The 23,766-nt window shown below is 35.6% G+C and overlaps 2 protein-coding genes, 1 non-coding gene and 2 pseudogenes across 3 annotated transcripts; 3 read left to right on the forward strand and 2 right to left on the reverse strand.

Annotated features, from left to right (window-relative positions):
* Window positions 1-1,580: 1,580 nt before the first annotated feature.
* LOC147299113 (MLP-like protein 31 pseudogene) lies at window positions 1,581-2,852 on the forward strand (annotated as a pseudogene).
* Window positions 2,853-4,689: 1,837 nt separating this feature from the next.
* Window positions 4,690-5,411, reverse strand: LOC147299114 (UDP-glycosyltransferase 88F5 pseudogene; annotated as a pseudogene).
* Window positions 5,412-7,726: 2,315 nt separating this feature from the next.
* On the forward strand, window positions 7,727-13,261 carry RIN1 (P-loop containing nucleoside triphosphate hydrolases superfamily protein). The gene is made up of 12 exons (XM_086229919.1): window positions 7,727-7,957; window positions 8,597-8,785; window positions 8,935-9,066; window positions 9,181-9,330; window positions 9,549-9,704; window positions 10,250-10,384; window positions 11,859-11,924; window positions 12,003-12,109; window positions 12,306-12,405; window positions 12,557-12,648; window positions 12,724-12,793; window positions 12,889-13,261. The coding sequence occupies exons 1-12, from the start codon at window positions 7,868-7,870 to the stop codon at window positions 12,976-12,978; spliced, it is 1,377 nt and encodes a 458-aa protein (XP_086086045.1). The 5' UTR covers window positions 7,727-7,867; the 3' UTR covers window positions 12,979-13,261.
* A 1,507-nt stretch (window positions 13,262-14,768) lies between these two features.
* TRNAC-GCA (transfer RNA cysteine (anticodon GCA)) lies at window positions 14,769-14,840 on the reverse strand. The gene has a single exon. It is a non-coding gene; the product is annotated as a tRNA-Cys (tRNA).
* An 89-nt stretch (window positions 14,841-14,929) lies between these two features.
* Window positions 14,930-22,257, forward strand: LOC147299117 (Leucine-rich repeat (LRR) family protein). The gene is made up of 10 exons (XM_086254427.1): window positions 14,930-15,128; window positions 15,232-15,303; window positions 15,384-15,476; window positions 18,185-18,266; window positions 19,109-19,165; window positions 20,358-20,422; window positions 20,508-20,603; window positions 20,904-20,990; window positions 21,086-21,166; window positions 21,265-22,257. The coding sequence occupies exons 1-10, from the start codon at window positions 15,030-15,032 to the stop codon at window positions 22,024-22,026; spliced, it is 1,494 nt and encodes a 497-aa protein (XP_086110553.1). The 5' UTR covers window positions 14,930-15,029; the 3' UTR covers window positions 22,027-22,257.
* The last annotated feature ends 1,509 nt before the right edge of the window (window positions 22,258-23,766 follow it).

A 23,766-nucleotide genomic window follows, 5' to 3' on the forward strand; every position in this document is an offset into this window, starting at 1 on the left:
AAAATATAAACATTAAAATAAAATTTAAAAAGTAAAAAGAAAAACAGCTCACTACCTTCAAACATAACAATATAAAACTAATAACATAATACAAAAAGAAAAAACACATAGTAAAAATGTCAATTGACATGTGTGAAGCACGTGCCAAGAGGCTAGTATATGAAGGGGAGAAAGGTCAAACATTCAATAACTCCAAAACTACACCCTTCTTAAAAATAGAGTTACAAGATGCAATTTAATAAAGTAAGGGTATAATAGTGAAACCCAAGAAAGAATTTATCAAGCCAACTTAAAGAAAAAAAAAAAAAAACCATAAAACACGTTTAGCGTTTAACATGTGTCTCATATTCATCGCCAAAATCGGAAATTTACAGCTCGAAAACGTCGAAGCCAAACCTAATTGGGGAGAATTCGATTCACAACCCAAAATCCCTAATTGCAGAGACGGCAGCGACAGAGAGATTGGAGGTGGAACCCTAGGGATTGAGACTGAAGGAGAAGTATGAATTACTTTGGAGTCATTGTAGACTTTAAAAGAATTGCAGGCGGTCATCACATCCTTCTCGGCCCTGGAAATCTCTTTCTTAATTTGCAAGTAATGTTTTGCCGCCATTTAATGAACCATTATTTTTTAATAAAAAAATGAAGCATTATTCTTAGGTCCAAATAAAAAAAAGGTATGATTTTCTTAATTAGCTTTTCTTTTAACTCTTTGAGTTAATTGATCCAATAATCTATCTATAAATTTAAATGGAGAAGGGAGAGTAAGGTTAAACATTTAGAAATCCAAAGATGCCTTTTATTAACAAATATAATCGAGCACAACAATTTAATATGTTAAGGGTAAACAAGTAAAATCAACATAGATTAGTAAACAAAAATAAATAACAGATAAGAAAAGAAAAAAAGAAGGTGGATGAAAATAAGTCTTCCAACTGAAAATGGGGGAGAAAGAGCGTTGTAGTTACTCAACTTCTAAATCTCCATATTTTGAGATGGGTGTCGCTATCTGGATTTAATTTTTTTTATCAGTAACTCCAATACACTTTTTACAACTAAATAAAAATTTATTAATATATCCAACAAATTTTTCCAAATTATCCTTACTAAAACTCAACACCACATCTCACCTATTACTCTATGTACCCAACAAAAACCCCACATCTCACCACTCTTTGTAATGATTCATACTTGACCATAATATTAATAGCTTGAAATGATTCATACTAAGAAGATAAAGACAAATATGGTCCATTCGTTAAACCCACTAAAACTCCAATAACCCATAGCACATAAGACAGATAAGAAAACAGAGAAAGATTAATTATGAGAGTAGAGATCGAGAAGCAGGCATGGAAGAAGATGAAAGACAGCCGGCCTCTAGATTTTTATTTTATGTAGAATTTTGTACTCTTCCTTAAACGTGCTTTACTTTTTACAATTATATATTAATGGGAAGGAGATTCATACGAGTCACCATATTCAACATTGGCAGTACTGCATTAGCTTCTTCCTAGTTTGTGAGTTTGTCACTAGGTTATTATTTCAGTTAATTATCTGTTTTAGTTTGGTGAAAAATTATGTCCAAGTTTGCAATTGGTAAGTTGGAGGTGGATGTTGAAATCAAGGCTCCAGCTCGCAGGTTCCACGAATTCTTCACGCAAACACCATACCAAATATGCGATATATCTCCTGAAGAAGTTCAGAGTTGTAAACTACTTGAAGGCGATTGGGGAAAACTGGGTTCTATCATCTACTGGAATTATATGCTAGGTAAGCCTCTAGGCTCCAGATATTGATGTTTGCAAGGATGATCTATCAATAAAGATGTAAAAAATGAACGATTCGGATCGACACAAAACGGCTCTTGTGAGCCTTAATAGAGTATACCTCAACTTATTTAAGTTGAGATATACCTCAATAGAAGAAATCTGTATATATATATATATATATATATATTGCATTTTTTGTTTTCGTGGATTTCTAGTTGCATGGATTGGCAAACAACGTCGATTGCGCAGCATTTTATTTTTAATTGTCGATCGCTTCTTGAAATAAAAAGATATATAGATAATTAATAATAATTTATATATATATAGATATATAGAAGACAATAATTTTTCCAACGTGCAGTGTGGTCTAGTGATCTGAATCGTATAAGTTTCATGTACTTATTTACAAATTATCTTTGTAAAATAAAAAATTGGAACTCATTTGACTATTTAATTATCATCACAATTATTTTAATATTTATCAGGAAGATTGAATGAGTTGTTGCTAAACAAATAAACAGTTCCGATCATTAAATTGCATCAAAGATTGGGCCCACATACAATCCCTTTCAACTCTTATAAAAATGAATCACTTTTTTATAGTTTCTCAAATATACCTATATTACTATATATAGGTAGAGTCACAATTTGTGTTATTAATGAATCGTGCTCAAGTTGTGTCGAGATCAGTTTTGGAGGATATGATGAGTTGAGACGAACAAGATCTCTGTTAAACTAATTATTCTCATCAAATGATCTAACACGAAAATGAGGCATTTATTAATAAATTGTTGCTTTTGTGAATTCTCAGATGGGAAAGCCATAGCTGCTAAGGAGTTATTTGAAGCCGTAGACGACGAGAACAATTCGATTACTTTCACTGTCATTGAAGGAGACCCTCTGGAGTATTACAAGAGCTTCAAGATCAGTTTTCAAGTCACTCCAAAAGGTGAGGGCAGCTTGGTGCACTGGACTATAGAGTATGAAAAGCTGCACGGCGATGTTTCAGACCCACATCCCAAGCTTCAGTTGGTAGTTGATCTCTCCAAAGTTATTGATGCTCACCTTACCCGAGCATAAATGGATATATATGGATATGACCTCTGTGCTACTACATTAATATTTAATATATTATGTATGGATATGCACGTAATCAAAGACCGGGGCTTCTAGATCGTATTGCTATAAGGCAAAACAGTTATGAAGTAAAATAATTGTGAAATAAAGTCAGCTGTAAAATAAAGCAGTTGAGTGTTTAGTAAATTATGTTTTCAAAAGTGCTGTGAGTACAAAAGTATCAAAATATTTGGTAAATATTAATGTAAAAGTGTTGTGGTTGTGTATAATTATTAAAATTATTGTTGTGATTCACTGTAGTTTTCAAAAGCATATAAAAACCTGCTTTCTGTTTTTACTGTGGGGAGTTGAGAATTGTAGGGAAAAACAATTTTTAATTTTTTTTTATCAAACATCAAAACTATTGTAGGTGATTGAAAATTATCATCCACAACAGCTTTTGGATCCTCCACTGCAATCTCAAACGGGGCCTTAGTCTAAGATTACATATTCAATAAGACCCGTTGTAAGATTAGAAATTGGTTTTAGTTGTTTTACTATTGTCCATATCAGCATCCATATTACAGCTCATATTTATTTGATTTTTAATACTTTTATTAATTTATTTGTTCCCAAAATACTCTCGTCATTAAATATTTGATTTTTTATATTCCATATTTGTAGGAGTCAATTTAGGATTGATTATACTGATAGACTCCTCTAATGATGCAACATAATTATACGAGTTATTTACATATACACCCTCTGAGATTTCAAAATTGTTGCATATAATCCCCTGCAAGAGAAAACAATAAATAAACAAAGAAAAAGATATTTGTATTGAGGTTGGACCTTACACCTTAAGTAATTTTATTAGGTCATTCCACCCTTAGCATACATTTTTGCATACTTTCTCAGCATTTTTTGTCTCATTATAGGGGTTATGTGCAATAGTTTTGAAACCTCAGGGAGTGTATGTGTAATTTTTGAAACTCCAGGGGTGTATGTAAAAAGACGATAAACTTTAGGAGTGTAAGTATAAATACCTAAAAAATCAAAGTATACCAAAACCAAAATTAATGATCAAGAGTGTTGATACACCAATCCGCTCATCCTTATGGTCCTATATTGTGCTAACACGTGTCTTATTTCCTTGAACACTGGTCCAGGGCTGTCACAGTGTGCTCATGACCGCATCATCCTCCGACCAAGGCATCATCGATTGACCCAACCGCTGTAGTTTCCTCAGACTGATACGTGGAGGCTAGTACTTTCCAGCCACCTCGGGTCGGTGTTCCTCGTCAGGGCAGGAACCTGACTCTTGATATTTGGTAGCTCTTACTCTCAGAGATCGAGGAGTTGCTGTACAAATATCTCTGGCATTTCCTACCAACTCCTCATTCCCCTAATTGGTTTGTCAAGGCATTAAATTCCCTAAACCTTGACAAGACGTTAGGTGACTTGAGGGTTTGGGGGCATTGTATAGAGTGGTGCTATTCCAATCACCCTAAATAGCTGAGTTGACCACTTTATTTTAAAATTTCAATTTTACCCTTAAAACAAAAAATTTTAATTTTGTTCGTCGGGTCATTCGACAATTATCTACTGAAATATTTGTGGTTATTTGATAGTTATCTCCTGAACATTAGTGGATTTTTCGGTGGATAACCATCAAATGGAAATGAAAAAAGCATTCGACATTTATCTGCCGAAATGTTTGTGTTTATTCGACACTTATCTACCAAACATTGGTGAATGTTTCGGTAGATAACTACCGAATGAATCTGGATGATTTCATCATGTTTTTGCAGTAAAAGGTAAAATAAGAAAAAGTTGAACAAAATATGTTAGGGTGGTCAACTCAACATATCGGCGGAGTTTCATGATTGGGTACACAAGCACCGTCTGTTTTGGCCTTGATCGCATAAGGCTCGAGTGCTTCGAATGTGTTGGTGATAATTCCCTTTGATTTTGGCAGACAAGCAGCGAAGTCAAGAAAGTAACGATACGCAAAGCTGTCGCAGTCGAGCAGAGGCTGAGGCATTTGAAAGGCTCGGACAGGTGGCAAGCCGGGAAAGTGGAAGACGTCGTCATTTAGGTCTTTGAAGCTTTTAGGTGTTTGGTTGTGGAGGGTGGGTAGAAAGAGAAAGAGAGCAAGAGCGGAGGCGCAAGAGGTGAAGTGATAGTAAGTTGGGATGTGAGGGTCGTACGGGTGGTGGACGGCTGAGGTGATGAAGGCGAGGACGGTGGAAGTAAGAGAAATGGTTTGGAGGGCATGGAGGACGTTGGGGACGTTGAGGCGCATCAAGTCGATTGCGGATTCGGATCGGGTTCGGGTTCGGGTTCGGGTTGGCTCGGTTGGGGGAGGTCATGGAGTGACGGGAGGGTGAAGAAGGAGATGAGAGGATGTTGAGAGATGAGTTGGTTGATGAATGAGCATGTGGTGGATGTGTCTATAGTGGTTGTGAGTAAAATTGTAATGGATAAGTTGGAGTGGTGTTTGGAGATTAGCTTTGCTAATTCTACCATGGAGATCATGTGGTTGGAACTAGGGGCTGGATACAGAACTATGCTTGCTTTCATTTCTCTTGTGAAAGAGAGGGAAGGAGAGTCAAGCTATGACAATAGTTAAAGTACAAGGCAGGAAGGAAATTTACAAGTTACAAATATCTTTGGGTAAATTATAAATATATACCTCAACTATACACCACTTTTCAACTTGATACCTCAAGTTCAAAAAGTTGCATTAAGGTACACCAACTACGAAACCGTGTCAATTAGGTACCTTTGTTAGTCTGACCGTCAAAAAGGCCATTATCTGATGACGTGACACACCACTAAAAATCTTCATTTCAATTTAGTACCTCAACTTTATCATGTTTTTCAAGTTCATACCTCAAGTTAAAAAACTTGCAAATAAATAAATGTTTTTTAGTTTTTATCTCAACTTCACCTCAACTTTTGCCTCATCAAATCTTCACCAAAATCAACAATCTTATACTCATTTTGAAGCTATGAATCTCCTCTTTATAACAATATAGAAATAATTCAAAAAGAAGCTATGAAACGTGAGATAAGTAGTCACAAATTAGGCTATCCGAAATTGACAATTTGTTTGAAAAATTTGACAGTTTCGGGTAGCCTACTCTGTGACCAATTATTTTAATTAAGAGTGGTGTTATTGCCAGTTGCCACATCCGATATTATTTTCTCACCCTCTTCCTAATAATCTTTTTTATTATAACTTTTTTAATACATAAAATTATTTAAGGACAACTTAAAAGTTAAAACAAAAAACAAATTTGGGACCTGCTTCATAGCGTAGCTACCAATCAGGGAAGACCGGAGAAGTCAAGCTAATAGCAGCTTTGTAATGGGCAAGGGTGGGTAGCTTACCATCCCTGTATGGATAACAATCCCAATAAATGAGTTTTTTATGAACTTTCCATTTTTAATATTTTAAAATATAAAATAATCGTTTAAGATTGTATTTTTAATTTTAACTATGGAGTTTAAAATCTAATTGACGAAGAGGAATCCAAAAATTTTGATTTAAACTTAAATTTAATTGTAACGAGTCTCGATTAACGATTCGACCATTATATACTTTAACGTATTAAACCCTTTCGGAATGTAATCTAAAAGTGAAAAAAAACTAAAAAAAACTCTGCATTCGTTATTTAATTAATTAAAACAAATATCTTGTAAAGAGAAAGACTATATATATACTCTACAGAAATGCTCTATAAATATTTGAAATATATAAATCAAAATATTTTCACATAAAATATGTTCTCATCTTGATGTTTCAAAAATATTGGAAGATCGAGGAATAGAGGAGGAATAGAGATTTGGCTAAAGATATTAGTTGTGAATTGAGATGGAAGATTAGAATGAGCCCTACAACCAATGGTAATCAATAAGGAGCTCTAATACTGTTATTAGTATACATATATATGTAGCGGGGATAGAACTGTTGATACATTGGATTGTGGTGTAGAGAATGATTAGCTAGAGAGAGATGCAGAGTATGTTTAGAAATGAAAGTAGTTGCTTAGAGATGTAGGCCACCCAAGCAAGTTGCGTGAATATATAGAATAATTGATTAGATAAATAGATGTGGTTAGGGGTGGGTTCAATTTAGTTCGGCTTGGTTTTAGGGTTCAACCCCAAATCGAACCGATTATCAAAAATTGATTTGGTTTCACTATTAAAAATATTCACAATTGAACTGAACCAAATTATTTTTTTTTAACATTTAAACTTAAGCTCAAACACTAAAAAGAAAAAATATATTTTAAATTTAAGCCCATAAATAAAAGGCCCAGCCCATAAATTTAGGCAAACTTAAGTGAATGTGTTAAATGAGAAGTAATGGGCTACTTTTATAGGAGACATAAGGGAGTTAAATAAGCGTTGAAAGAAATTTTTTTCTCCACAAAAAAGAGAACTAAACTAAATAAATTAAGTGACTTAGAGATAATAAATGTTACCTTATTGTTACATTTTAGCAATAAGTGTAATAGAGTTTATGTAGGATGCTTATCAAGCATCCTACATTAATTTATTCTCTTTTTTTTTTTTTTTTTTTTTTTTTTTTACAATTGAGCATAAAATTGAAAAATATAGGACAAAATCTTTTTGTGGAGTGGAGAAAGAAATTTTGGGGTTTCTTAATGTTGTCCTTCAACTTCCCAATGAATTCGTTGGGCCAAAATTGGCCTCTTTTACAGTCCTAGCTTTAGGTCTAAAGAATATTGTCCTTCAATTTCCCTTTGCATTCGTTGGGCCAAAATGGGCTAATTACACTGAATGAGGAACAAAAAGCCCAATAACATGCTTTGGTTGTCTTCTTCTTACGGGGGCGACTCGTCGACGAGCTTTCAATTAAACTCCGCTGTCTGCAGGGTTTAGCACTTTAGCCTGGCTGGCCGAAAAACCTTATAAGCCATACATCATAGCTCTACTGGAATTTTCTCTGCAAACCCCAAACAAAAGAGCAACAAAGCGAGAGCGAATTGAGAGCCAGAGCGAGAGAGATGGACAAGGTGAAGATAGAAGAGGTTCAGTCCACTACCAAGAAGCAGCGCATAGCCACTCACACACACATCAAAGGCCTTGGTCTTGAGGTTTCTCTCTCTCTTTATATGTCTCTGTTTTTTGTTCTAAATATACCGATTAGCCATGAAGAAATGCCGTATTGCTAGTGTATTTCAAACTATCTCAAAGGTTCTTCCTTTATATCCCTTAAAAGTACTAGCTTTCTTCGATTTTTGGGTTTAGGGTTTAAGGGTCTGTTTTGTGCACTGCATTTTTTTTGCCATTCCTCTTAGATTGCTTGAAATTTTTAAAGGGGTTGTAGCTAATGCTTCATTTTTTATTTTGTTGTTCACTGAATGCAATACTGTTTCCTTCAATATTCAGCCACACTCCATGTAAGTGTGTGTTTGAAATTAAAGGTCAGTTCTTTATCTTTAGAGTATGCTGTGTTGCTGGTACAGTAGTAAGTAAATATACTTCTGGGTCCAAAGAAACCAACATAGCAAATGGAGAAGTTTAAAACTTAAATTTTTCTGGCCCTTTTACAGGCAGAAAAATGGTGAATGAACCTATTCTGCAAATTGAAAATGCAAGAGATTAATGTGAGTTTAACTTTGAGACTGATAAATCATAATTTTATTCTATTTATTTTCTTTTATTTTTCTAGAGTCACCTCCATCTGAATGAATGCAATCTTATGTGGGTTTTTGGGTGTCATTCTTTTCCAGGCCAATGGAAGAGCAATACCTTGGGCTGCAGGCTTTGTGGGTCAGGGGGAGGCAAGAGAAGCTGCCGGTCTTGTTGTTGATATGATACGGCAGAAGAAAATGGCTGGTAAGGCACTTCTAATGGCTGGACCTCCTGGAACTGGAAAGACAGCGCTGGCTCTTGGAATCTCCCAGGAGCTTGGGAGTAAGGTATTTCTCACTATTTTCCTCGGTCACCCATTATTTAATTTTATTTAATAATCCAATTTTTTTTGTAAGGGATTCTTTAATCATATTGCAATATTCCAAGGGATAGATTTTTTGTTCTGATTCCAAATGGTTGATGGTCCTGTTTGCAGGTTCCATTCTGCCCAATGGTTGGATCAGAAGTATACTCCTCGGAAGTAAAGAAAACTGAGGTTTTAATGGAAAATTTTAGACGGGCTATTGGTCTACGTATAAAGGAAAATAAAGAGGTCTATGAAGGAGAGGCAAGTTTCTAATGATATCATTTTTTATTTGTCAATAAGTTGGTGTGATAATGTTATTTTATATTGTTTTCATATTTGAGTTGGTTGGTTACTGTTGATGTTTTGATAATCCAGGTGACAGAACTCACACCAGAAGAAACAGAGAGTGTTACGGGTGGCTATGGTAAAAGCATTAGCCATGTAATCATTGGATTAAAAACTGTTAAAGGAACCAAGCAACTGAAGTTGGACCCCACTATTTATGACGCATTGATTAAGGAAAAGGTGAGGTCCTTCTATTACTTTGTTATTTTGTTTATAATAGAAAGATGTTTGTTTCATCTTCTTGATGATTTAATTTTACTTTTATTTTAGATTCTATGTGAAGCTATTGTAGGAAAGCAGTCTAAAGGATGTCTGACTTATTGTTGTCATCTTGAATGCACCTTTTGTTTTTTGGGCCATTTGTTCTTTTAATATGATTCTCCTGATACAACATGCAGGTAGCTGTTGGTGATGTTATATACATTGAAGCAAATAGCGGAGCAGTAAAAAGGGTAGGTAGAAGTGATGCTTTTGCTACAGAATTTGATCTGGAAGCAGAAGAGTATGTCCCCCTTCCAAAAGGAGAGGTTCACAAAAAGAAGGAGATTGTGCAGGTTTGTTCTCTGTGAACTGTGTTTTTGTTGTAAATGTTCTCTGTAATGTTGATAGCATTCTGTTTTATCATACTTGTCTTGGGTGGGTTTTTTATTAGCTGCTAGCCTGATTAGTAGCTACATGGCTTATTACTCAAGTTGATCAGTGAATGATTCTGGCTGGCTCTGTGGTGCTAAATCTTTTGGGAAGGAATGTCTCATCCTTGCATGATGCAGATGTTTCCTAAATCATATATATCTATGTTTTTGGGTTCTTTAAACACGCTGAAAATTTACTGAGCTGCAATTGAGTAGTTGGAATTTTGGCATGACAAGTTGTCTGAAATGGGCATTTAACATTCTCTTGGAACACCATCTGAACTTACCATATATGGGCATCTCTTCCTAAATTGGTGGTTCTGAGTCTTCTGACCAATTTTTCCTCATGCTTTCTTCAAATTATCATTATGTTCAATTTTAGTTAACACATTCAATTTTTATTGTTCAACACATAATCTACTCATCTGTTGATGCTCATTTTCTGATTACATGCAACTCCATAACAGGATGTAACACTACATGATCTGGATGCTGCAAATGCACGGCCTCAAGGTGGGCAAGATATATTATCTCTAATGGGTCAGATGATGAAGCCAAGGAAAACAGAAATTACTGACAAGTTGCGACAGGAAATAAATAAGGTACAATCTTGTGAATGTGTAGGTATGTTGACCAAATTCAATCTTCTTTCTGTGGCAGGAACCTAAGGTTTCCTGGTGAGAAATTTCCTTGCAAATTAGTTCAATAAATTTGGAAAAGCCGGTTTACAAATTACTAATGATTCTGAGAAGTCAACTGATAAAAATATTTCTAAGATTTGGACTTAAACATACTTTCAGTTCAAATCAACTACAACTTTAGTTTCAACTATTTGGACTTGATTACATTAATTCCCTTTTGCCAGTTCAGCACTAGCTAAGTCGGTGCTCAATCGTACAGCTTTGTTAACTATGCTCATTCTCACTTCTTTTACCCATTTCATTCCGCGCTCCAGTTAGCCTCTTCACATTTTCAAAATGAATTATGACACTAAGTGATGTAGTACCAGTAGGGTCGTAGCAGAGGAAGAAATTAAACTAAGGAGATAAGAGAAAAACAGATGAGGGAAGAAGAGACGGAGAAACAGAGAAATTCTGAGGTGTTTTATTCATTAATCAAGTCTAACCAGAAAATGTAAACATGATGGCTTGTATATAGAGGCCAAAACATTTGTGAAGTGATCTAAGATAAGCACTAAAAATCCTGGATAATTATCTAGATAAACAGAGGAAAACGATCAAAATCCTAAAGTGGTAAAAAAGTGATAAATCCTAAAGATGATAAACATGATAGTGGATGAACGCTAATCTCCTTCACTAAATATGTTTTAACTCAATCCAACTTCTACTGTCGATGATGACATAGCTAATACTTAATAGTATCTCTTGAGTTTCTAGTGTTCTTAGTTCATCATGTGAATTGAATTGGCCTATGTTGGATTGCTTGCTACTGTACTACCCTGTGGCCAGGGATTCATCTCCTGTCTGGGGTTAATTGGGTAATTCCTTTATCAGTGGTAGAGATGTCGGCAGTCAAGCTAGGAACTTTGGAAGTGGCAGTAGTTTAATGGCATGGGAGGTTGTGACAAGTTTACTGAATGTGGTTTATTTGGAGGAAGGGAACAATAGTACATTTGAAGAAGTGAGGCTTTTACTTGTGTGGAAGCAGAAGCTTTGTTAAGTCACAATTTTCTACTTTCTCTAGATCCCTGTTCCATATATAGGCTGCTTCTTGAAATACTGATTTTAGAACGTTCTCGTTATATTTCTTTTTCCTTCTAGTCTATGTGTGGGGTGTGGGCTCGGGTTTCTCAAATAAATTATTTTAATTAATAATTTGAAATAAATTATTGTCTTTCTTCCTAAATCCTAAACCTTAGACCATAAAAAATTTTCTTTGAAAATAAGTTATTATTTTTTTGGCCAGGGAAAATAAGTTATTTTGATTAATGCAAACAAATTTACATAGGTTGCACCCCTTTAGCTGTTTGTTCCCCTTCAAATAATATTCTCATTAGCTATAAAATAAAAGGAAAAGAAAATATTTCATTTACTTGAAAAGTATGATTGATGACAGGTTGTTAACCGGTACATTGATGAAGGTGTAGCGGAGCTTGTACCTGGTGTTCTGTTCATTGATGAGGTTCTTTTGTCTTCCAAGTTCCAGGTTCTTTACAACTATTACATTTCTCTAAATTACTTATGTAATCTTGATTGACAGGTACATATGCTGGACATGGAGTGCTTTTCGTACTTGAATCGTGCTTTAGAGAGCTCGTTATCTCCAATAGTAATATTTGCCACAAATAGAGGAATTTGCAACGTAAGGTATGAAAGTTGCTCTAACTTTACAGGAATTTGCTTCAATAACTTATCATGTATTACCTTTTATGCTAGTATAAAAGCATGGCATAGGCATGCCATGCTATCTCTCCATGTCCAAATTGTTCAGGCCAATCCTAGAATTTTTCAGCATGCTAATTGTAATGTCTTACTTTCTGAACATGGATATGTTACTGTGCAGAGGAACTGATATGGCTAGTCCTCATGGAATACCTGTTGACTTGTTGGACCGGTTGGTCATTATCCGGACGCAGACTTATGGTCCTGAAGAGATGATAAAGGTCTAGATCAATTTTATTTGCTTGTTGTCTATGAATTTTTCTTTCTACACCCGAGCATCTTTTCAAGGATCAAACTAGCTCTTTGATTTCAAAAACTAAAAAAAATATGTATCAAATTACTGATTATTTTATTGCTTGTTGCTTGAGCCAGATCTTAGCAACCCGTGCACAGGTGGAGGAACTGGTTGTAGATGAGGAGAGTTTGGCTTACCTTGGAGAGATAGGACAACGAACATCTTTAAGGTCTGACATAAATTTTAGATTCAGTAACTGTGAGTTCATTCCCTCTATAGGATGCTTACTCTAGTATTTCTTCAGGCATGCTGTTCAGCTGTTATCACCTGCAAGCATTGTGGCAAAAATGAATGGCCGAGACAACATCTGCAAGGTAGCTACAAATTTGACAATATTATATATTCTTGTGATTTGTTCAAAGCCATATCATTAACAAAATAAGTGTTTTATTATTTGTATGATGTATAGGAGGACCTAGGGGAAGTGGATACGCTATATCTGGATGCAAAGTCTTCAGCAAAGGTTCTGCAAGAGCAGCAGGAAAAATATATTTCGTGATCATTACCGAGCAATGTCTCTGCATGCCTTAGTTTTTGTATTCCAATTTTCCATGGCTTTTGCACGGGTGGGACACATTGTTTAGTAAATGGTTTAATTTTTTCTGTGCTCTGGGGAATGAATCAATCCAAGTGATGGATGGGTGGGTTAATGTGTATTTTTTATCTGCGTAAAAACTCAGTCCAGGTGATTCTAACTGCATTGTCACTTTTGTTCTCTCCTTGTTTATCGGGAATGCAATTAGGTGTGCCAAAAACAATATGCTTCCCTAACATTTCTTGCACATTTGTGAGCATCCAGCCTCGTGTTCCGTCTGAAGGGTAAATGAAAATTCTATTACCTCAGGTGAGGCTTATTAGGATGTTCATGGATGTTGCCTTTCCCTAAATTACAGTAGAAGAAAAATACTTACCTCTACATGTGACAAGTCATTCCTCCTCCTAGCTAGCAAGCCAATTATAATATGACACTTGATAATTTCTTTATTTCTTTCTCTTAATGGAGAGATTTTTCAGTGTAATCGATACATCGCCACGTGGTGTAATCAGTATATGTGTCATAATATGAATGAATGTTATTAATATTATATCATAGGAGAGATAAATATGCCGTTTAACAATATTTTTATACGTTAAATTGGTTACACCACGTGGCGGGGGCGGTGTATCGATCGTGTCAAATTATGATTGACTAATAAGGAGAAATAACTCATCATGTAAAGATCACATTAGCGAAAATAGCAACTTGGTAACACAATTTTCTTCAGCTCTTTCAAGGAAATTGTGCTCCTTTGTGAGTTTTGGGGGTAAGCAAACCATAAATTTTAGGAAGATCGTATATGAGCTCTGGGGGGGATATATGTCTAAGCAAATGCCTCAAAGCTGAACTGGTGAGATCCATCAAGGCAGTGATTAGGGGGACTTGAATCAAACTTACCGAATTATGAATTCTGCCCAACATCTTTTCCTTCTTTAAAAAAAATGCAGGAATATTGCCCGCGTAGGGAAAAAATTGTCCTTAAAAAACATTGCCACGAAATAAAAAAATAAAAAAATCCATATGAAGAGTACCAAATTTCTTTGAACTCAGGCTTGTTTGGTATCCTATTCAAAAACCATTTTTTTTTCAAAAACAAGGAAACATGTTTTAGTCAAGAAAACAGGCTTCTTTTTAAAAACGATAAAACATCTTTTTTTTTATTTTTTATTTATACACTTTCTTCTTCTTTAGCTATCATCAATTTTAAAATTGTTTTTAAATTTCATACAAAAAAAGTTTCAAATTTTGAAAACTCACATAAAAAAAAATCTTAATTTTTGAAAAAAAAATTTGAGTAGGATATCAAATAGAGTAATTTTCTGAATATTTTTTTGGTGAAACTAAATTTTTTTATTTGAACCTTCTTTCTTTGTACATTTAAACCTTATTTTAACATTTCAAAAAAAAAAAAAAAAAAAAAAACAAAGAGTGTCTTCACCCATCAGTGATGGCCATGGCTGGCATTAGGGTTTTCTTTTTATTATTTAACTAGGAATGAACAAAAAATTAGTTGAGGAAAATAAAAGTAGTTTTATTAATAAAAATGGGTTGGCTAAAGTAGGAAATTTGGAGTTCAAGCAAAACCGTCTCATTTCTAAATTAGTAAAAAATCTAAAAATTGAAGTTTAATAGGTGAGTTAATGTGAACTTTTAATTATTAATTTACCGGAAAATGATTTTTTTTTTTTTTTGTGATGAAAACTAAAAAATTTGAGTATTAGACATAGAATAAAATAAAAATCTCGACTTAAAGGGCCCAACCGGGTTCGAACCGGTGACCTCTTGATCTGCAGTCAAATGCTCTACCACTGAGCTATGGACCCCTGTTGTTTCAAAATCGGATTTTCATAAACCCTAAACCTTGCTCAAATGTCAAACTGTATATGCCGCAGCTTGTGAATGAGACCGACTCTCAATCGTCCCCACACCAAAACAATACGCCGCAGCTTGAAGTTGCTTGCATTGCAAAAGCAAAGCTAGAGCCTCAGCGAGAGCACAGCAAAACCAGAGCCATGAATCGGCTGAGCTTGGAGCAGGTGCTGAAGGACAACAACACGCGGGACCCCAACACCATTTTAACTCTCAAGCTCACTCACAAAGCTCTTTCCGACGTACGACATCGTTTTCTTCTCTTCCCATCTCCTATTTTTTTCTTTTTGGAGGTTTATTGTAGATTTATGTGACTTCATATTTGTAATGGCAATGTGTGGGTAGGTGTCGTGCTTGAGCGAGTTCAAGAACTTGGAGAGGCTGGATCTAAGCTTCAACAATCTCACTTCTCTTGAGGTACTACTTGTCAATTTGTCATCTTTCATTTGTGGGTTGTGCATTTTGTGAAGCTAAATTTGTGTGTTTGAAAAATTCAGGGGTTAAAGTCATGTGTGAATATAAAATGGTTATCGGTTGCACAAAATAAACTGCAAAGCCTCAAAGGAATTGAAGGACTTTCTAAGCTCACTGTAAGTATCCACAAGCTCCTATATGATATTAACAGCATTTGGATGCGGAAATTTGTGTAGAGTAGTGCATTGTGTAGCCTGGACTAGTACATAAAGCTCATTTGATTGGGAATTTTTGAAATTTCAATTGGACTCCCTTGGTCATTTGGTCTTTTTATACTACAGTAATCCTTGTCCTTAGACCATGAACTTGATAAACAAATAGTCATTTTGGTGTACGGTTTTGCCGTTGCCGCCATTTGTTAGGATTTCTAAGCTAAGACTTTCCTTCTTATGCACCTTTTTAGGCTTTCTAAACAACTTGTTTTGTAAACAACACGGAGGAAGAAATCATCGCTACTATGAGAGCCAGCGTGGGTGCTTCCAGAACATTTAATTCACATATATTAAGTTCTTAAAGTTAAATTACATGCCATTTTGCATGTATATGAATAAGAGCTTATTTCTGGGGTCCTAGCTCACATGGGTCTTTCATTCAAAAATATATTTTGCAGTGGGTTGAATTATTTTTATCATACCTTGATATGTTTTTGAATGGAAGACCCATGTGTGCTGCGGCCTTGGAAATTTCTTAAGAAGAAAAATATGGATGGTAAGAAAATTCTAAAGAGTTACAGTTACGGGTCCCATTTAGGGACTACTTAATTTAACAAATATTTTCAACCAATCTAACAGTTGGAAATGTGTGATGAAAAAAATAAATAAATAAATGTCCTTAACCATTTTCTTGGGAACGATATTCAAACTGTACAAGGAGCATTTGCAATCTCTTTATGCCTATAACTGTTGAGCTCCCTTCCCTTACTATAATCTCTCTCTCCCCCCCATTTTTCCTCCAACTCTCCTCTTTTCAACCTCCTCCTAATTGGAACTCCCCAATCATTAGACCACATTGTAGGGTTTCCCCAACAATGCAATCCCTTTTCCTTCTTATCAAAAGGGTCCCTCTTGGGAAGGGAACCCTATATGTATTAAAACATATCAAGACAATGTTCTTAAGCATCATTTATCAAGACGGTGCCTTGGTTGAGCAATTTATCTGCTATTGCCCAAGTTTGTATCCTTGGGATCAAATTCAGATTAATCCATTTTTCTGTGGGTTTCAAAGAGTGATGAGTGAAGATTGGAGAATTGAGAGAGAGAGAGAGAGAGAGAGAGAGAGAGAGAGAGAGAGAGAGAGAGAGAGAGAGAGAGAGAGAGAGAGAGAGAGAGAGAGAGAGAGAGAGAGAGTTAAGAAAGAGGGAGAGTTAAGGTACAAAGATGACGGAAACAGTACTCTTACAGTGTGCAGTTAATTATATATGTTCCCAATTAAATAATAATTGTCTTTTTTTCTTTTTTTGTGTGATGGATTTCGATCATTGATGTGTGTAAAAGTATGTGATTTTATTTGTGGCTCATGAATGAGACTCTATAGTTGAGTGTCAAGGATGATTTGAAGAATTTATAACCATAGAATAACAAGTCAAACTCAATCCCAATAAAGCCAAATTTATTGTGGCTTTTATTGGCTTGTGTTGATAACTTGATATACAGGAAATTGGTTGATCAAGTGAAATTTACAAATCAATATATGTTAAGAACAATAAACATTAATTTCTACTACAAGATCAAATCACATCGTTGTGGTTTTGAGAATTCACATTACAATACTGAAAATTTACAACCATATTGTATATTTAGGGTTTGTACTTCGTGAAGGTTATTTTGGTGAAGTGGCAGGAAATTAAACAATTAATCATAATTCTTGAATTAATTTCTACACGTTCCATTTTCTTCAGATTAGATGATTTCAATCCTTACCTCTGGTCTGTGTCTTACAAGTATATTGAAAACCTTATCATTAGTGGAATTTTCTTTTGCCGAAGAGTTTCACCTAGAATGTGTCCTGACTGCTATCCTTAATAACATGAAGAAAATTTCATTCCAATGTCTCCTGAAGGTATTGTGCCTGGACCCACCTACCTTCTTACTGTGGTTTCCAACAGTTTCATAAATGCCTAGGCCCACTGTCAGCTACTTTTCTCCTTTTGCATGCACAAAAAAACATAAAACAATTACACTAAACCAAGAAATTTGTGACTAGGTGGAACTAGGTAAAAGAAAAAATATATCAGTTGGCAGGATAGAAAATATTCTGATGGCATGCTTAGAAATCTAAGTTAGGACTTAAGAGAGAAGTGAAGAAAAATTATCTCTTGTTTTCCCCTCTATGTTTCTATTTCTAGGGAACAAATGGGGAGAAGGGATCTATTATTAGGGGCATTCTGAAACATTAAATCAAGGGAAATGATATATGCACTCCAAAATTATCTTCCCAATCCCACCCTCCTCCATGAACTCACATATGAGGAGTGCAAGAAGCTATTTTTGGAGTGCTAATAACACTTCCCAAATCAAAGAATAAAGAACTCTCAACTTCTCTGAATCTTCCGCTTTTGAGAGAAGTAAAAGGTGGGCCTTGAGAGAAGTAAAGGGTGGGCCTTGAGAGAAGTTGTTACTTCTTACTTTCTTGTTTGTGTACTTACCAGAACACTATTTTAGGCAGCTTACATCCAAGACTGTTGATAATTTCTCATTTTAGACATTTTTTTATTTAAGTTCCTTTTTGCCTTTTAAATAACTGGCAATTGATAGTCCTTGGTCAAGCTAGTTCTATAATCAGTAAATCCCATTTCTAGTCACTTTGTTTCATCTTTGTAAATCAGGTGTTAAATGCAGCCAAGAATAAGCTTAAGGTGATGGATGAGGTCAAGTCTATTGTGAGCTTACGTGCATTAATTTTGAATGGTGAGCTTTTGCTTGAACATTCTGAGAATAATTATTTGGGATCTCTTCTTAAAATATCCTCTTTTTTCCCTTTTTTATGTTAGTGAAAAATAAGAGCAAAAATGGAAATTTAGAGACAAGGGATAACCAAACAAAATAAAATGGACAAGCACAAAATATGAGACTAGTAGCATTAACGACACTAGCAGAGAATGTTCTTTTGATGGTAGACCTTTATCATATCAGCGTGGTAAGGCACATTAGAAGACGCTAAGCAGTAAGCACATTTTCTAACTGATGATAAGAGCAAGAAAATAATGGCTCCAAATCCCAGAAACCTTTATTATGTGAGAGAAGAAATAGCCAAAATCATTATATCCTAATGATAGTCAAGTGGGCGTATTTATAGTGAATAGTAGTATTGGAGGCTAAGTACTTGGCACAGGTAATACCTATGGGCAAGTACTGTATCTATGTTTCATCAACACTAATTGGTAAGGACAACTAACAAATCCTTTGCCCCCAGCATTGCTATTCATTATAGATAAGTCCCATGCCATGGAGGCTTCTAGGGTTTGGAACCACGTTTATATTTTTGCCTGTTGAACCATGCTTCTTGCTCAGTTCACTATGCTCAAAAAATGTGCTTTGGGTCCTTTGTTGTGCCTTGGTAACTTGCTGATGTGACAGATGCCTGCCACTAAAGGAACATTCTCTTTTTCTTAATGGTGGCATTAATACTTCCTGGCTGTTTTTATTGCCTATCCATTTAGGACTCATCCCCCCCAATGGTCTTTCTCTTTTCCATTTCTATTTTTTCTCATTCTCTTTCTCTCTCTCATTTTGTCTTCTGGGTTATGTAGACAATGAGATTGCTTCGATTTGCAGACTTGAGCAGATGAAAGACTTGAACACTCTTGGTATGAGTTCTTAAGTCTAATATTATTGTTTGATGAATTACATTAATGACGTGTAGTTTGCACTGTAATTTGATGAAGACCAACAGTCCACCTCTATTGACTGTTTTTGTTTGAATTGAAAAAAGATGAGACAGAAGATGAGGCATAGATAATTTCATGGAGAGAACATGAATATAAAATTTTAGCTTGTTTCTGTAACTACCCTTGTCCACGCAAAGTTAGGCTTCCTCTGCCTTTACCCTAAAAGTGGACAGAAATTTAAGGATGAATTCAGAATGCCCTAGTCAGTATGTAGGAGTAGTTACTGTGTTCGCTTGAAAGTCTTCCAGTGTTTGCCCCTCTGACATCCAAAAAGAGAAAAAGGTTGTTAAGTCACCATGATGATGTCAACCTCTCTAATTAGGATTTCTTTATTGACCATGAGAAAATTTTATGCACCAAATACTCAAAGTAACGGGGCTCGTTTCAAAGAAGTTTTTCCTAGTTTCATTTAGGATCACATGAAGGAGCCAGCAGCTTGGCTTTACCTGGCTTCTTAAAGTCTAAGTTGCTTGGGATACTAAGAAGAGCACCTCTGTTCAATTTACTTATGATTCAATTTAGGGGTGGGATTCTAGTGTGGTCTAAACATAGATTTTGCCATGGTACATCGGAATTTCCTTCCATTCTTTCATATGATTTCAGTATTTCAAATATAGAAAGGCCTTGTGGCTTTTAGAGTACGATTACCTGTCTAGTTGTGAAATTTGAATGAACAAACACTATCCCCATCTGACTAGTAAAACACCCTCCCCTTGATAAATTCTGTAGACAATTTCTAAGGAAGCTAAGAACATGTACTGGCCACCTTGACAGTAGCTTTGATTAATTATTTGTCTATTTCCATCACACTTGGTTCAAACTAGATCTGTGTGAAAAGCCATTCCTTCCCCTGTTTCTTCTTTTGCCCCTATAAAGCAGACAACTCTATTATTCTGTCGAAAATTTTCCTGCTTATTCATGTTCATGATTGATTCTTATCACGATATATATATATATATATATACAGGGCTCGATCAGTGCAAACGGCGAACGTCTGCACCTGAATAAAATTATATATATATATATCCGTGTTCATAATTTATACTAAACAATAGAGTTTTGTTTCGGGGAACATGAACTGAGCTTTTTTACTTTTGGGATTTTTCTGTAGTTCTTTCTAGAAATCCGATCCGTGAGATTGGTGATTCTCTGATGAAGGTGAAATCTATTACAAAGGTAAGAGTTCTCTGATGGTTGATTGTCCTTGGTGGTAATTTCACTTAAACTCTGCTAAAGCCCTTGAAACTTTTCTTGGTTTCAGCTTTCTCTCTCTCACTGCCAACTTGAGACCATACACTCTTCGCTCAAGTCCTGTGTTGAACTGAAAGAGCTCCGTCTTGGTCACAATGATATTAAGGTTTTGTTTTCTTGCCGATTGGTGTACCTTTTGGAAAGCATGATTTCACAAATGTAAATTTTAAGAAACTCTTTAATTCTCATTACTTTTTCTTCCTGCTCAGTTATTAATTTTGTAAGTGATTTCCTCTCATGTTTATTACTTTACGTTAATGTAAAATTAGTTTTTCATTAATTAGCTAGTTTTGATCTCTGTATGTTTGATCCAGTTTCACTCATTAGGTTGCTAATTCTCTCTCTCTCTCTCTCTCTCTCTCTCTCTCTCTCTCTCTCTCTCAATTTCTGTGTGAATTCTGCTCAGGGTCTCCCGGATGAGTTGGCTCTTAATAAGAAACTCCAGAATCTGGACTTGGGGAATAATGTGATCACAAGATGGTCAGATCTGAAGGTTAGACTTAGGAGCTGAAACTTTTGTTTCACAAATTTTCTTTCTTTTTCCTTGGAATAATTTTTACCTTGAATCTTTGTTACATTCTGTGGTAGGTGCTCAATTCATTGGTCAATCTGAAAAATCTCAATCTGCAAGGTAACCCTATTGCTGAAAAAGATAAATTAGCAAAGAAGGTACTAGTTATTGCCCTGGTCCTTTTCTTTTTTTGATCTCTATTTTGACTCCAGCTTTGCCTTCCTTACATATTCTTATAGAAACAATGTTACTGTAGATTAAAAAGATGTTGCCAAACCTGCATATATTCAATGCAAGACCGATAGATAAATTCACCAAGAATGAGAAGGTTGCTGGAGTTGATGAAGTTGATGATTCTTCACATGATGCTGCTAAAAAGCAAGAAACTCAAAAAGAAGAGCAAAAAAATAGAGACTTCAAGCATCATGTGATTGGTGAAAGTGAAGCTAAGGTTGGTATTCGTAACCTTGAAAATGCTACTGATATGAAGTTGAAACGGAAAAGGCAGAAAGCAAATGACAATGTCTCAGACCAAGAAGTTTTGGTCCATGGGGATGAAAAGGTAGATCATGTCAAGAAAAAGAACAGACATCATGTTTTAAATCAAGATAATTATACTATTGGCAATTCTGGTGGTTTGGAGAAGGAATCAAAGCAAAAGAAGCAGAAAAAGAATGGCAAGCTCTTGAGAGAAGAAGTTGCATTCCATAAAGAAGATAATACCAAGGAAGAAAAGAAACTGGAGAAATCAAAGGTGAAACAAAGTGAACTTGATGTTATTGATGATGCAGACACTTCGTTTTTGGAGCTTTTTTCTGCTGACACCATGGTAAATGCCAAGGATGGTGGTGAAAAGAAGGTTAATGACAAGACTAGTCAAGACATAAATTTGTTGGGTGGCTTAGTAATCCCTTCTAAGAGGAAAAAAGCTAAAAGGGGCAACACAAGTTCTACACTTCAGTCGTCGCCTGTGGATGATATTGGAATAGGCGGGCCATCAACATGGGGTGATGACTAATGACCATGTGAAGCAGGCAGATGCTTAGAGCCCTTGAAATTTTGTGTTGAGCTAGTGTTCAGATTGTACCTCTTCTGCTCTTGCTCAAGTTTTGGTTACCTTAATGTTAAATTTTGAGTCGCATATTAACTTGCCAACCGTAAAAACTAAGGATCAGTACACTTTTGATGCAGGGTTGCATCAATTGGTAAAGAGTATAAAGTATGTTGCATGAGTTTTGACCATTGACCATTCCCTTTGTCAAGCATGATTATTCACAATATATACTGAAATTTCAATGGCTAAAATGAAACCTTGTGTTTGGCTGTTATTTGTGAGTATTGGTAGGGATGTGGTCAGATGTTGACTACTTGACTGTGGAGATGGACATGTTTAATCTTGAGTGTGGTTGCTATCCTTGCAACATTTAACAAAATGTCCGAAGTTCATTCTGGTGGATAGAGGGTTTTAGATTTGAGCCACATGTGTTGCTTTAGGACACTACCAAACAAATAATTACAATTTCAAACTCAATTGGAAAACCAAAATATTGTCGGCAAGAAGTCCTTTTATCCCAACAGGAGCTAGATTGAAATTTACTTTCATCTTTCAATTTAGGGTTCAGGCTCATTTTCATTTGGCCAAATAATATTTTTAGTTTATATAGTCTGGTGGGCGTTTCGCTTTCATCCCTTATAGTTTATATACACACAATTCGTACTTTTGCAGTCTGTATTAGGTTGGAATCAGGTTCAAATTCCTAATCCTATCAATAAATTGGATAAAAAGTTAACATGGTAATCATGTGCTTGCCATGATCAAGGATATTTTTCATCCTTTCATGCATCTCTTAAACCTCCTAACTATCGTCTCATCATAAACATGAATTTGTAAGAATTTTTGCTTAAAGATTTTGGGAATTTAGGGATGATAATGTTATTACTTTGTCTATTTTATTGATAAAAGTTAGTGATTTGAGTTTAATTGCAACCTAATGTGAATGGCAGGAACTAAAAATGTTATTTCACATTATTTTAAATTGGAGTAATGAGATTTTGTTTGATTGACTCTGATTAATTAATGAAAGATAACATGGCCTAACTTTCTAGGAACATACTTGGGTCCGAGGCTTTAATTAACCACATATCTTATTGTGTTGTCTCTTAATTGCCAATTGTACCAAACTTGACTTGTTAATCACTTGCTTGATTGACGGTGTTAGGATTCCTTCAATCAATCTCGTAGGTCAACTCCATGCATCAATTCATTGCCTTCGAATCCAAGTATGTAATCCTACGTTCGATCTTCTTATATTTTTAACAATTAAAAAAAAGGGTTGCTATTTGCACTTTTTTTTTTTTTGCACACTTTTTTGTAAAAAAAAAATTAAAAATCAAAAGAAAAGACACACTCACCCCTCACCCAACACACTCCTTATTCTCAGACAAAAAAGAAAAAACACACTCCTCATTCTCAGCCTCACCCCCACCCACCTACCCACCCGACCCACCCAGCCCCCTCCCTTCCTCACCCGACCACCACAAGCAGCACCCGACCCCACCCCCAACCTCCTCCTCCTCCCTCCCTCCCTCCCTTCCTTCCTTCCTTCCTTCCTTCATTCCTTCCTTCGTCTCGCCTACAACACCAATGGCCGAGCACATCGTCTCCAACTAGCAAGTCGAGCCTCACCCTTCTTCTGCGAGCTCGCCTGCAACATCGCGTCTAAACCTGCTGCAACCACAACGAAGCACCACTGCCAAC

This window comes from Dryas octopetala, chromosome 1 (genome assembly GCF_963921425.1).
Source record: "Dryas octopetala chromosome 1, drDryOcto1.1, whole genome shotgun sequence".
In the NCBI taxonomy this organism is placed as follows: domain Eukaryota; kingdom Viridiplantae; phylum Streptophyta; class Magnoliopsida; order Rosales; family Rosaceae; genus Dryas; species Dryas octopetala.